We start from the raw sequence: 13,760 nt of genomic DNA on the forward strand, positions 1-13,760 counted from the left end.
AGCACAGCTACGACTACAGACGGCCCGCACACAGAAAACAGCACAGCTACGACTACAGACGGCCCGCACACAGAAAACAGCACAACTATGACTACAGCCGGCCCGCACACAGAAAACAGCACAGCTTTGACTACAGGCAGCCCCCACACAGAAAACAGCACAACTATGACTACAGCCGGCCCACACACAGAAAACAGCACAGCTACGACTACAGACAACCCGCACACAGAAAACAGCACAGCTACGACTACAGACGGCCCGCACACAGAAAACAGCACAGCTACGACTACAGACAACCCACACACAGAAAACAGCACAGCTACGACTACAGACAACCCACACACAGAAAACAGCACAGCTACGACTACAGACAGCCCGCACACAGAAAACAGCACAACTACAACTACAGGCAGCCCGCACACAGAAAACAGCACAGCTACGACTACAGCCGGCCCACACACGGAAAACAGCACAACTACAACTACCACCAGCCCACGCACAGAAAACAGCACAGCTACGACTACCACCAGCCCACGCACAGAAAACAGCACAGCTACGACTACAGCCAGCCCGCACACAGAAAACAGCACAGCTACAACTACAGCCAGCCCGCACACAGAAAACAGCACAGCTACGACTACAGGCAGCCCGCAAACAGAAAACAGCAAAACTACAACTACAGGCAGCCCGCACACAGAAAACAGCACAGCTACGACTACAGCCGTCCCACACACGGAAAACAGCACAACTACGACTACCACCAGCCCACGCACAGAAAACAGCACAACTACGACTACAGGCAGTCCGCACACAGAAAACAGCACAGCTACGACTACAGCCGGCCCACACACGGAAAACAGCACAACTACGACTACCACCAGCCCACACACAGAAAACAGCACAGCTACGACTACCACCAGCCCACACACAGAAAACAGTACAACTACGACTACCACCAGCCCGCACACAGAAAACAGCACAACTACAACTACAGCCGGCCCACACACGGAAAACAGCACAACTACGACTACTACCGGCCCACACACAGAAAACAGCAAAGCTACAACTACCACCAGCCCACACACGGAAAACAGCACAACTACGACTACCACCAGCCCACACACAGAAAACAGCACAGCTAAGACTACCACCAGCCCACACACAGAAAACAGTACAACTACGACTACCACCAGCCCGCACACAGAAAACAGCACAGCTATGACTACAGCCAGCCCACACACAGAAAACAGCACAACAACGACTACCACCAGCCCACACACGGAAAACAGCACAACTACGACTACCACCAGCCCACACACAGAAAACAGCACAACTACGACTACAGCCAGCCCACACACAGAAAACAGCACAACTACGACTACCACCAGCCCGCACACAGAAAACAGCACAGCTATGACTACAGCCAGCCCACACACGGAAAACAGCACAACAACGACTACCACCAGCCCACACACGGAAAACAGCACAACTACGACTACAGCCAGCCCACACACAGAAAACAGCACAACTACGACTACCACCAGCCCGCACACAGAAAACAGCACAGCTATGACTACCACCAGCCCACACACAGAAAACAGCACATCTACGACTACCACCAGCCCACACACGGAAAAAGTCACGACTACCACCAGCCCACACACGGAAAAAGTCACGACTACCACCAGCCTACACACAAATGAGAACACTGCTACTACTATCGCCAAAACCGATAACACAGAAGCTGCAAGCAGTACAGTTACGCCTACTGCTAAGCCCAATATCACAGCGTATCCTACAACAAGTCACTCTACCACCCACTCCAGTTCCACCCACACTACAGGGATCAAGAGCACCACCACAATATCTACAGTCAAGTCAACCTCACCTGCAGCTACCACTACAATCCAGTCTCCGCAAGCTGCCTTTAATCTCACCTTTAAAGTCATCAACCAGAACTTCACCCATAACCTCACTGTCCCTGGCTCACCACAGTATGAGACCTTGAGGACCAAGGTTGTGAAGGGGGTAAGATTTCCATTTTTTTTTCAAGGTTATTTTAAGTCAGACACTGTGAAGACCAAAGTCTTCACTTTGAAAGCTTGTTTTCTACAACATATAATTTGCATTTACGTGCCACTGGCCAAATACATTCTGTTCCTTAATGCTGGGTGTGTTGTGCTGTGAGCCTTTTAAAGATACAGAAAGGGCAAAGCTATACAGCAACTGAACAGACCTCTGCAATAAACTGTACAGTTTCCTTATGTAAAACCTGTGTCCTCAGAACAGTAAGACTGAATTTGAACAACTGATTGTATCTTATGAATCTATGTCACACACTGACGACCCTATTTGTTTTTTTTGTAAAATGTGAAGAATACTTGAGCTGCTAACTTGTTTTTCTCATCTTAAACATGTGTCTTAGCTGTTAATGTGCTCAAGGTTGTGTTAGATGTATTATGTACTGTGTTGTGTATTTTAATTAATGTGGGTTTAATTAAATTTAATTAAATAAGATTTCCCATCAGGGACAATAAATGCAACCTTGACTTAGACAAGCAGCAGATGTACATATGTGAGGATGATGTGAACTCCAGATGACAAGTGTACATCCTTGTGGTTTGTTTTTACAGCTCAATGACATCTACAACTCTCAAGACGGATACGCCGGCGTCGGATCAGTGACCTTCAGGTAGTACCCTTGTTCTCTGAATGGGATGTGCAGCAGATTTCTAGCACAAAGGCATGTAATTGAACACCAGGCTGTGTCCTTGTCTTTAAAAAGATGGAAGCTCTTTTAGCAAATTAAACCAGAGTTCACACACTGAAGTTTGAATTCTGCAACCCACTACAAGTCAGTATGTACCAGGTGGTACATACTAGTGGAAGGGGAAGGATGGAAATATAGGAATAAGGTGAAGATGCTGTTGAGCAGGTCTTCATTCTCTTTGGCCTGTGTCATCCAAGACACTTGACTATAGTTGTGGGGGAAGGAAGGTTCTTCATTGTTTTGCTGTCAACCGGCAGTGGGTTATTGCAACACCATGCATGAAAATTATTATTGATTAATTAATGATTCATTTCCATCTTTCTTGTGGGATAACTAGTCGTACTGCACCATTTTGTGTGAGATTCAGTGGTTAGGTGTAGCACAGAGTGGACTATTTGGATATGAAGAAAACTGACTAGATGGAATTATTTTTGGTCTGTTGAAAGGCTCTGTGTCACTTGTACTGTTGTTCTATGTTGCAGCAAAGGATCAGTGAATGTAGCAGCAACCGTAAATTTTCAAAGCAAAGACGTTTCTTCAGAAGAAGTTAGACATCTGTTTGTTAGTAAGACTGGCGGAAAAAACCTGACAGATCTAGAGCTGAAACCAGACTCCATTAATGGTAAGTTATTTTTCTGGATTTATGAATGTGGTCCCCATAGATATTAATCAAAACTCTTAATCTTTTTATATAACTACATTTACATACATACATGTAATGTGCTGCTAACAGCTGCCCATTCATCAGAGGTTTTAAGAGTGACCGATAACAGCACTTCTGAATTTTTGTAGTGGAACAACTCAGCATCCCCCCCACCACTAGCCCCTCGACCGACACCGTACCAGGATGGGGCATCGCCCTGCTGGTCTTGGTCTGCCTCATCCTGCTCATCTTCCTCATCCTGCTCATCATTGTGGTAAGTCCGATTAAATCAAGTCTTATCTGGGGCTAAGGTCTACTGGGAAAGGATGACCGGTGCATCTGGACAAAACTCCTGCTCTGCCTTCGTAAATATAGATCTCATCGGGTGGATGTAAAAGCACTGATTAGGATTCGCTATCTTTGGACTGACCCACCCCACGGTTTTGTCTGTGTGGGAGGCCTCTGAGCCACAGATATGGTGATAAGCCAGGCTGGCTGAGGGAATGGTGCCCTGGAGATCAGAAAGAAATACAGGAACCTTGTCCATCACAGCCAGGTGGGCAGACACTGGGGACAGGGGTGGTGGTGAGGATCAGGGAGGCGTGAGAAATCCCAAACTCTGGCAAACTGGTGTTTGTTTATTTGCATTTATAGTCCACTGGAGCTGGTCCTTCCTCTGAAGCTTTAGATCAGATCGCAGACACTTTCTGCAGCACAGGGGCGTCCATTCCTGGTCCTGGAGGACTGGTGTCATTCCAGCTCTGCTCTTCAAGACCTAAATCAGTTCTTCATTGACTTCATAGGACCAGTAAAACAGCTTCTTCTAGCTCCAGAGGTGCTGCTCTTTGGAAGAGAGTTAGAAATCCTGCAGAAACACCGGCCCTCCCAGACCACCTGCAGCAGGACCACCTGCAGTAGCACTAATTGGAAAGAGAGCACATCCTCGCCCCCTAGTGGGAACATGAGTCCATTGCAGAGATTACCCCCAGCAATGCTGATAGATATCTATAAAGCTGGTGTAGCGGAGCTAGTTCGGGCACGGCGACGTCATTGCCCTCCCTGCGCGTAGCAGGGACCTCAGCGCCTGGGCTGGGGGAGGTCTCCTTTAGCTTGTGCGGCTGGTTCCCCGTTGCGTTACGCCAGAGACCCGGGTTCGCGCCCCAGGTGCTGCGGGACGAATCAGTGGGGTGGAGCGGCCGGGGGCACGAGCCCGTGCTGAACCGCGATGGTCCCACTGGGTGGACTGGAGCATCTGTGGTAATGTAATATTTCTGAAGGGCTCTGTTGCAGACTCTGACACCACCAACACAGGTTCAAGTGTCATCACTACTCAGTGCTGCCTGTTTTCATGCTACAGGAGACCTGTAATCTTTTGATCTGTAGGGATCAGGGGTGTGCAGTCCGGGTCCTGGATATCTACCGGTTTTCTAGGTCTGTTTGAGACAGCAGCATCTGTAGAGCTGGGGGACCTGCTAAATTAGTCCAATTAAGCCAGTAACCAACTGGTTTAGATCATTAAAAGCTGAGCTGGAATGAAAACCCGGCCGCTCCAGGATCCGGTCTGGACAACCCTGGTCCGGGCTGCTCTCCTCAAAGCTCAGGACAGGGAGTCCGAGTCCGGATTCTCACTCCGTCCTGTGGAAATGCCTGGCTGACGCTGCTCCCCGTGGCTGACGGGCTCTGGTCTCTCCCCAGCTGGTGTGTCTGTGCCGGAGAAGGAGCACAGGATTCCTGAACTTGGACAGAGGGGGGAGCTCCGTTCTCTACGCCAACGACATCCCTATGTACTCCACCCACAGCCACTATGAGGTGCCCAACGGCATGGGCCAAAACCCGTACAGCAATGTAAGAACCCCTCACCCTATTTCCTCTCTCTGTGAAGGGAATCTCGCTGGGTGGGATGGGGGTCTGGGCTCCAATCTGGGCCAGCAGCAAGCACATGAGATCCTGCACAGACAGGTGCAAAGTATTACATGCAGGTAGCCAGAACGAACAGCTGAAATATCCAGAAAGGAGGCACTGGACTAAAAGAAGCCACATATGAGTTGACTCGTCACTTTCCTGATTTGCGGAGGGCAGGAGAGAGTTGAAAAAACAAGCTAAAAGCATGCTGGGATATATAGTGGAAGCAACTTGGAAATTTTACGATGCCGTAATTAGGCTTTGAAAGGTGACTTGCCCTCAGTTTGGGTTGTCATTCGTCAGGAGGGATTGTTGCTGCTCTAGCTTCAGTGCAAACGGGGAATGATCCGATTTTTCTAGAGTTGAAAGTCATGGTCAAGAGCAATGCAAAGATCCAGGGACACAAGCAGAGATCACAAATCAGAAACACAAGACAGGTGTCAAGTGAAAGGAGGGCACTGGACACATCTAGCCCTCCAGTAGTAGTTAGTAGCTCATTAAGCTGGCTACCTCATCCGGCCCCAGAAATGGCTCTGAAAACATGGTTGGGCAGCTTGTTTCACACCCTCACAACTCTTTGTGTAAAGCAGGGCCTCCTGTTCTTGGTTTTAAATGCACCTTCACGTAGTTTCCACTGGTGCCCTGTGGTTTGCTTCACTATGGATGCTGTAGACCTCTGGGTGGACTTTGTCAGTGACTAGGATTCCCAGGAAAACCTGGATTTTGAAATCCTGAATAAGTGGCATGAAACAGGACACATGTGTCCAGGTAGAAGACTGCCGAGTGTAATCTGGAACAAACTTTGTGCAGTGCATCTCTGCTCTTAAAAAAAAAAAAAAACAGGAAAGAGCCAGCAAGACCGAAGTAGCCTCTTACTCCCTGGGTACCAGATACCCTCAGGCGCGGTGCAGTAAGTTTCTTTTGCACCAGCTTGGGCTGACAAACCCGGGAGGCGTTGAGCTCAACACTTCAGTCCTGATGACCAATGTCCAGGCAAGAAACACCTGTATCGTGGAATTCCAGGCCCAAACAAAAGGAAATGCTTGGAGTGTACATCACAAAGTTCCCTCCGCCCTGGAATGTATTTTGAAGATTTTATGAAATCCCTTTTCCCCTCTGACCTTAATATAATTCCACACTCTGCCCCCCTCAGTGAATTTTTTACCTTTTTTCAAATCACTCGAGATAAGAAAAACACGGTGGCGATACACGCGAGGTATCCGCGTTTTCAAATATTTGAAGACAAACAACATTCTTTGAGAGTGCATAAAAGGAACAGAGTGTGCGCACACAGGGAAACTACATACCTCAAATTAAAAACAAATACAGTGAAGAACTTCTCACTATTCTCATTTATCAACCTTAATATAGCAAATCCAGTTGAATCTGTAATTAGTGTCATCATTGCTGCTAATTTTAAAAGACGGAAAGCAGGCCTGAAAAAGTTAATATCCTCTCCAGGTCCTGTCAGACCCACTGCTGCATCTGAGTGCTGATTCTACCTCATCTGGGAGACAGTAGCTCTTTGATCTGAGGGTTTCATCCAGCTGTGTCTTGCAAGACAAGAATGTTTTCAACAGGCATGGCTGTGTAGCAAGTTCCAGACTCCCCCAACTCTCTGCGTAAAACAATTTCACTCTCGCTTGGCTTCCATTTGTGTCCTCTGGTTTGTTTCACTGTTGTTCCCAGGAAAAAAAGTTACTGCGGGCGATTTTGAGGATTATGAATACTTGACTCAGATCCCCTTTGGTCTTTGGGAACCCTGACCTGGGCAGTATCCCTAGATCCCCGATTGAACACTTCCTTGCTACATCGTTCACCAGTGGTCAGGAATTCATAAGAAGGGAAGTTAGAAAAGAGAGGAGGCCCATCTAGCCCCAGTAGCATGAAAAGAGAGCCCCTGCATCAGTGCTGCACTCTTTATCACCCAAACAAACCGGTTTCCATTAATCTGAATCTCTTTGTATGCAGTGCGTAGCTTTTCCTTGCAGTATTTTTGCATGCATATATCCATGCATTTAACACAGAGTGCTTTTCATCTCTATAATGAGCTGTGCTCTGCCCTTCCTGAGACGCTGGGTTTCAGAGCCTCACACCTCCAAATGGGAACATTCTGAAAAGGCCAGGCCTCCTACTGCAGGAGACATCAGCTATGTGACCCCATCGTCTGCAACAGGCTCAGTGTCCTGTGAGCCCCGATACATCTGTACTCAGGTTTGTGCTGAACCAGTTTCAATGCAGTAGCTGCTCAATTCATATTCAGTCTACAAATGGCCTGAGGCCAAGTCTCGCAGGGAAAAGTTATACAATCATCCCAGGTGTTATCAGCCTGAAACCAGTGGATTATTTGACTAAGTTGGTGGAGCTGCACCTTATTCGCATTTAATCAGGCTCCACCCAGAGCGAAGGGCTTGTTCATCATTCTGTGGGGCCATGGCTACACTCTCGAAAGGCGTACTGAGGTGTTGCTCTATGAGACTCAATCACCAGTGTCACAGACCTGAGGCACATGTCAGACTTTGTAGTCTGTGTTCCTTCGTTTGGAGAATTTGATCAATTTGGGGCTGGCTATCAACAGGGCCACAGAGGGGAGCCCCCCCTGGAAATTTCAGTCACAAACAGCGAACTGAGAAGCCCGAACAGAGGGCTTCAGTCGCCAACCGAGAAAAAAAGGGGCGAAAAAAGCACATCAGCACAGCTTTCCTTTTGAAACTTTCAAAAACCTTTTGCTGATGTCAAAGCAAAGGTCTGAGCCAGCGAGCAGAGCAGACAGGCACAGGGATAGAACCAGGACCGCTAAGATCGATAATAATATTAATGATAGCAACAACAACTCCAAGGAAGGCTAGCTGTTTTTTTCTGCTCGCGACGGCTTTATAAATATTTATGACAAGCCCTCCGTTTGGCATGGGACTGAGAAGTTCAAAGTCTGATCAGAGGAAGGACTGTGCCACAGTTCCAGCTCAAGGGGAACACTCTCAGAGGTGGAAAGACTGACTCCACACAGCTGGACTGCAAGAGGGACAGATACACACACAGACACATCGGCTGGCAGGATTCTGGTGATATGCACGTTTCAAAGACCGAGAAATGGGCCCAACATCTGGGTACTTCTTAAACATTTCGCATTTCCGTGCTTAGAACAGATGCGTTCGTGATATGAATTCCACTTTTCTGCAGTGAATTCCATCCAGGATAAAATTGGTACCGTGATCAGTCCTTACCAGAGACGTTCCTAGCCCATTATGCACCTGATCAAAGCAGAGTCTAGCACCCTCTATATTAAAACCATCCCACAAGTGTTAAATGGATTTTTTCGTAAAAAGGCGACCTTTTGTTGAGCCAGATAGCTGCACTGATAACAGAATCTCCCCCACAATTTACACAGCAGGCCAGAGTGGTCTGAGTCAGGTGCTTTTGCTCAGTACTTTAGCACCTCATCTCATGGGATTTGGACCTACAACCATCCATCAGTTTTTTGTAAGATTTATACATTTATATTGCAACGTTTACAGTTCTCTGGAGGCTTAATTGCCGATAACACTAGGCCCCAGGTCAGCAAACTAAAGCAAACTTCGCTTTGCTACAGTGTGACAGACAAATACACGGACACTTTATTGTCCACAACTGTGGGAATATTTCTTTAGCTTCTCCTGTAAAACATACAACAAACATCAGACCCACACAAAGCAAAGCATAAAAGTCACATAAAATCACACACAGGTGCATAAAATCATTACAACCGTGCATGACAGATAATAAATCAACAAATACATTAGAACTGAGGGGAAGACATTAAAAAATCCTCATTAAGCTGTTTTGCACAGGGAACAAAGCAGCTCCTATTAATTTCTTATTAATGTTTTTGCTTGACTTTGGTACCCTATGCTGTCTTCCTGTTGGGGACGTTCCACACTGAGGTCAGAGCAGGAGGTGGGATCGGCTGTGATGCTCCTCTCCATTCTGAGAGCTGAACTGGGATAGAAATCACCAGGCCAGGGGTGCTGTTTCCCAATTATATCTCCTGCCATTCTCACAATCCTATACAGTTTGATTTGAGCTTTTAACCATGATGACCACTCCACACTATCATATTACAACTGACTGTGACGTACAATGGTTTTTAAGACCTAGAGAACACCAAACTGCTACAAGTAGGCATCATATAAACCCTATTGGCAGTATTCCTAATCTCTGTGGGGACCATGTTAAAATAGGGGTGTACATTATGTACAATGTGGCCACCCTAAAACTCCTCCTTAATTCAGCTGACAAAGGACTGTCTCACTACTCTGCTTGATCTGTGTCGTGGGGCTGCTGGTGCAGCAGCAGCAGCACTGGACTTCATTAGTGGATTAATTGAGTCCCCTCTGATATGCAAAGTGCTTTGAAACCCTTAGGGATGGTGAACACTTTATAAATGCAAGAAATGACGAATGCTTATTATAATGAAGCAGCAAGCCGTTTTTTTATAGAAGTGCATACTGAGATGTGGAAACTGACCTATAACAGCCAAAAGGGGAAATGAAGTGAGTAGCAAAACACAGCAGAGTGGGGGAAACACGCTGTACACTTCTCTAGGACAAGGGGTTTTGTGAGCTGTAATGTTCCAGGATGTGAACAGCAGGTTCGTGAGCTCACAGGACTCCGGTGTGTGACTTCAGTGTTCTAGAGGCTCTGAACTTAAGGGACGTAAAAAAACCGAGAGGAAAGGAAAGGGGTTTGGAAAGAAAGGGTTTCCTGGTTCAAATCCCCCCGCTGAGCCACTGAGAAAGTTTCAGGAAGAGTAGAGTAGTTTGGAAAACCCAAATCCCATTGGAAGTGGCTTAGCAGTGGAAGCTGTTAACCCCCCCCCCCCATCTGTCTCAGCTGCCTTGGAAAAAATAACCCATTGGCTACAGAATGGATTCATCTGAATGATAAGCGAAGCAGCATCCGATAGTGACTAGAACAGCAGCTGTGCTGTCCGGAGGAGTGCTCTGGTCAGCCATGAGGGAGAGCGAGTTTGCCCGTTACAATGGCAAGCAGTACTTTCTATTGGAGAAAGAAAAGAAAGCAAAACTAAAAGAAAATGACATTGGGGCTGTGTGTGCTGGGCTCTGCCTGGGAATCCATCTCCTGTTACCAAAGCTCTCCTCTTCACAGACCTGTCTTTGTGCCCTCCCTGCCTCCGCACAGAAATGCGAGGCATGAGAAACACAACCCCTTCGTGGCAGTTCCCCTGAAAACAGCCTCTTAAAGCAGAACACACGCAGTTTCGCCCCTGGCCCAGCGGAGCCTGCAGGGACACGCAGGGTCACAGTTCGGTGCAGTTTTGAAACAAGCTTGTCAAGAACTCAAGAAAGGTTCCCAACAAGAGGGGCCCATTTGGCCTGTTAGGCAGTCAGTGGTTAATTGATCTGAGGAGCTCCTCCAGCTCTTTCCTGAAAGAAGCCAGGGTATAAGCTTCCATAAGGTGGCTGCGTTGCTTGTTCCACACCCCCACCACCCTTTGTGTAATGAGGTGCCTCCTGTTCATGGTGTTATATGCACTTCCATGTAGACTGCACTTGTGCTCCCTACTTTGTGTTCCACTGTTCAGAAGTCCATCTTTGGAACGAGAGATGAGTAGAGAGACAACCTCATTCTCTCAGAGATAAACACTTAAAGTCTAGGCCATTCTATGTGCCTTTATACCTCAGACACAGCATGAACAGCCTCCAGAAGTGTTGTGTAGGAAAAGACCCATTTGGAAGGACTATCTCTCCTCTGCAAGCACCACAAGGGCTCAGCTGTCAGTCATTCTTGACCCTAAATACAGACCTGGCACTGCCAGAGTCACAAACAGCCTGCCTGCTCTCTTAGATCCTGAAAAGCCAAGTCTCACCGGTTACTGCATGTCTTCCTGGTAAACTAACTCCACCCCCCCACTTTCTGTTAGAGAAAAAAATCCGAACGGAAGCAACAGGCTTTCAAAAAGCACGAAACGAGACGCTCCACAGCTCCAGCTCGAGCAGCGATCTCTCCGAACATGTCAGGAGTTCGTCTGCAACAATACCTCGCCTTGTGTTTGCCTTCTCTTATTCTGGGTGCGTCTGCACTCGTGAAACAAGATGACCTGCACTCACTGAGGGAAACGGAGAGGCAGGGCGAGTGGTTCATACAGCGCCTTACAGCAGAAATCACATCTCCGCCTCTAGCTAGACAAACAAGCTAGAACCGATTGTGCTGAGAACATCAGTGTGTGTTACACAGACAGGTCCGAAGTACATACTGTAGCTTTCAGCTTTCTGTTGGTTAATGTTCTGTATCTTATTTTGTATCACAGTCTGGTCCTTCTCTGAATCCCAAGAGAGCCTGTTCTGTCTCATCAGACAGCTCTGAGAGAAGGGGCTCCCTGCTGGCCCTGGGGTACCCCACACCTGCTGGGTTTTGTTCCACACGAACACTCAAGTTCATTAAACGAACCCCTGACAGATCACGTTTTCAGTTCCTCAACCTGCAGATAGTTGGCCTTTTAACTGCTGCATTTCTGAAGTAACTGAAAGTCTGCAACCTTAAGGATAAAAAAAACACCTGCCAAGGTTCCAATCAGGCCATTTACTGATTCAGCTACAGGGTGAATAGAGTATAGAGATCAGCTGCACTGAAACCCAGGGGGACCCCAGGACCAGTAGGGCACCCCTACACTAAGGGCTGTTTGACGGGACAGAAAAGCCTCTCGTGTGGCTCAGAAGGACCAGACTGCGATATAAAATGTCAGTCTGCAGACAGGTTTGATTTTACTGGGATGCGGACACTTTACTGCACAAGGTGGCACTGAATCTGTGGGCCGCTCTTGGGGCGCGGTCTCGGAATGTTGTCTTCGCAGAGCTTATTTGCACCAGCTGTTGGCTGGTCCCCTGCAGTGGACGAGGGAGGCGTTGAAAAAGAGTTGAAGGTTTTGCTCGGCCAGAACAAGCCGCAGGACAGACTGTGCTCCGGCTATGACTGAGGCCCAGAAATGGCATTCTCGAGTTGATCAAGGACCCACCCTCTCTCCGAAAAATCCCTTTGACCAAATCGTCTGTTATCACAGCAATTGAAGCTTATTGAAAAGGCAACGCCAAAGTGGCACTTGTCAGCAAGTGGGAAGTTCAGACATCAGGTGAAGCCCCAAACACTGGAACATTGTTTCTGCACAAACAGCAGCAGAGGTTCCCACGGTCTGGGGTGGCTGTCCGATTTCTGTGCAATGCAATCAGTCCAAGAGGAAAACGGCCCCCTGTGGCATTGTGTATATTATTCACCTTGCATGGGGTGCAGCTCTTCAGGTTCTTCAGTGAAAAAAAAATTGTTCTCTCCCCACATCAAAACTGAATTGTCAAGAACAGAATCAGCATTCAGGTCATGAAATACCCCTTTCTGTTTCGTGCATCAGGAATTCTTCTGGTTAGCAGATAGACCCTTTGCTGTCGGGTAGGATCTCAGATGTGGCAGAGAGAACCGTTTCTCTCTCGGGAGGCCAAGGCACTACATTCAACCCGACCAATTTCTTCAGAATGAACAGTGAAACAAACCAGGGAGCATGAGCGGAAAATATGCGGAAGGGCAATAAGGAACAAGAGGCACTTGTTTACACAAAGGGTGGTGGGAGCATGGAACAAACTACCAAACCACGTTCTTTAACGTTCTGATACCCCGGCTTCTTTAAACCTTTAAAGAAACAGCTAGAGGAGAATCTTTGATCACTTTTTCTATCACTGTTTTCTATTTAATAACCAATTCTAAATCCACACACTCCCCTTTCCCTGAATACATACCGCCAGCAATTTGAAACTTCATCTTTAAATGGGGAACGTTAACTTCTACAAATCTAAAAATAATCTACCTATAAAATCTAAAAATGTATCATATGTGCTACGTGTATCCATTCCTGTTGTTGCTTATTCAAAGGGTTTTCAAAACCCTTTCTATTTACTAGGAAACTACTTCCATATACTGCAGGTGATCATCTAGTTTAGTTAGTATGATCATTTCCAGTACCTTACATGTAATACAGACCTACTGGTCTATAATTGCTTGGTTCAGTTTTCACACCTTTTGGGTACAGGGCACAGACTCCCAGTCCCGGGCCAGGAGACCCCCACACACCTCCTGGGTTCTGTTCTGTTTGAGCACTCAGCTCAGCTAAAAAAATGTATAAAAGTGGGGGTTGCCAGACCATAGTGTGAATTTTATTTTATTTTAAGGCTGTTATACCATGCTTACAAGACATACAGTATGTCATACCTGTATGTGTGGCATATATGAACATGCATTAATATCTAGATGCCCAGACAAGGAATGCCTTAAACTGGACTGTACTGCACTGCACATCTCACGCATAGTATCCTGCATGCTGCCACTTTTAAAATGCTAACTGTAATGAATTATGGCTTGTTCAATTAAGCGTCAGGGTAAAGTCCACCGAAATGGCACACTATT

General features: G+C 47.0%; 1 protein-coding gene across 1 annotated transcript; it reads left to right on the top strand.

The window, feature by feature from the left end:
- Nucleotides 1-1,525: 1,525 nt before the first annotated feature.
- Nucleotides 1,526-12,288, top strand: LOC148815308 (uncharacterized). The gene is made up of 7 exons (XM_088905091.1): nucleotides 1,526-2,028; nucleotides 2,634-2,692; nucleotides 3,253-3,392; nucleotides 3,563-3,687; nucleotides 4,557-4,670; nucleotides 5,109-5,258; nucleotides 12,166-12,288. Exons 1-7 carry the CDS (start codon nucleotides 1,570-1,572, stop codon nucleotides 12,286-12,288), a joined length of 1,170 nt encoding a protein of 389 aa, XP_088761217.1. The 5' UTR covers nucleotides 1,526-1,569.
- Nucleotides 12,289-13,760: the final 1,472 nt, after the last annotated feature.

Source organism: Atractosteus spatula, chromosome 25 (assembly GCF_055471065.1).
Source record: "Atractosteus spatula isolate fAtrSpa1 chromosome 25, fAtrSpa1.hap1, whole genome shotgun sequence".
NCBI lineage: Eukaryota > Metazoa > Chordata > Actinopteri > Semionotiformes > Lepisosteidae > Atractosteus > Atractosteus spatula.

Excerpts from the sequence above, each read along its gene's own strand:
- LOC148815308 (XM_088905091.1), top strand. The coding sequence starts at position 1,570 with ATGACTACCACCAGCCCACACACAGAAAACAGCACATCTACGACTACC. Across the intron at positions 3,393-3,562 it reads GAAACCAGACTCCATTAATG|TGGAACAACTCAGCATCCCC; the intron begins GTAAGTTATTTT and ends GAATTTTTGTAG. Across the intron at positions 4,671-5,108 it reads GGTGGACTGGAGCATCTGTG|CTGGTGTGTCTGTGCCGGAG; the intron begins GTAATGTAATAT and ends GTCTCTCCCCAG.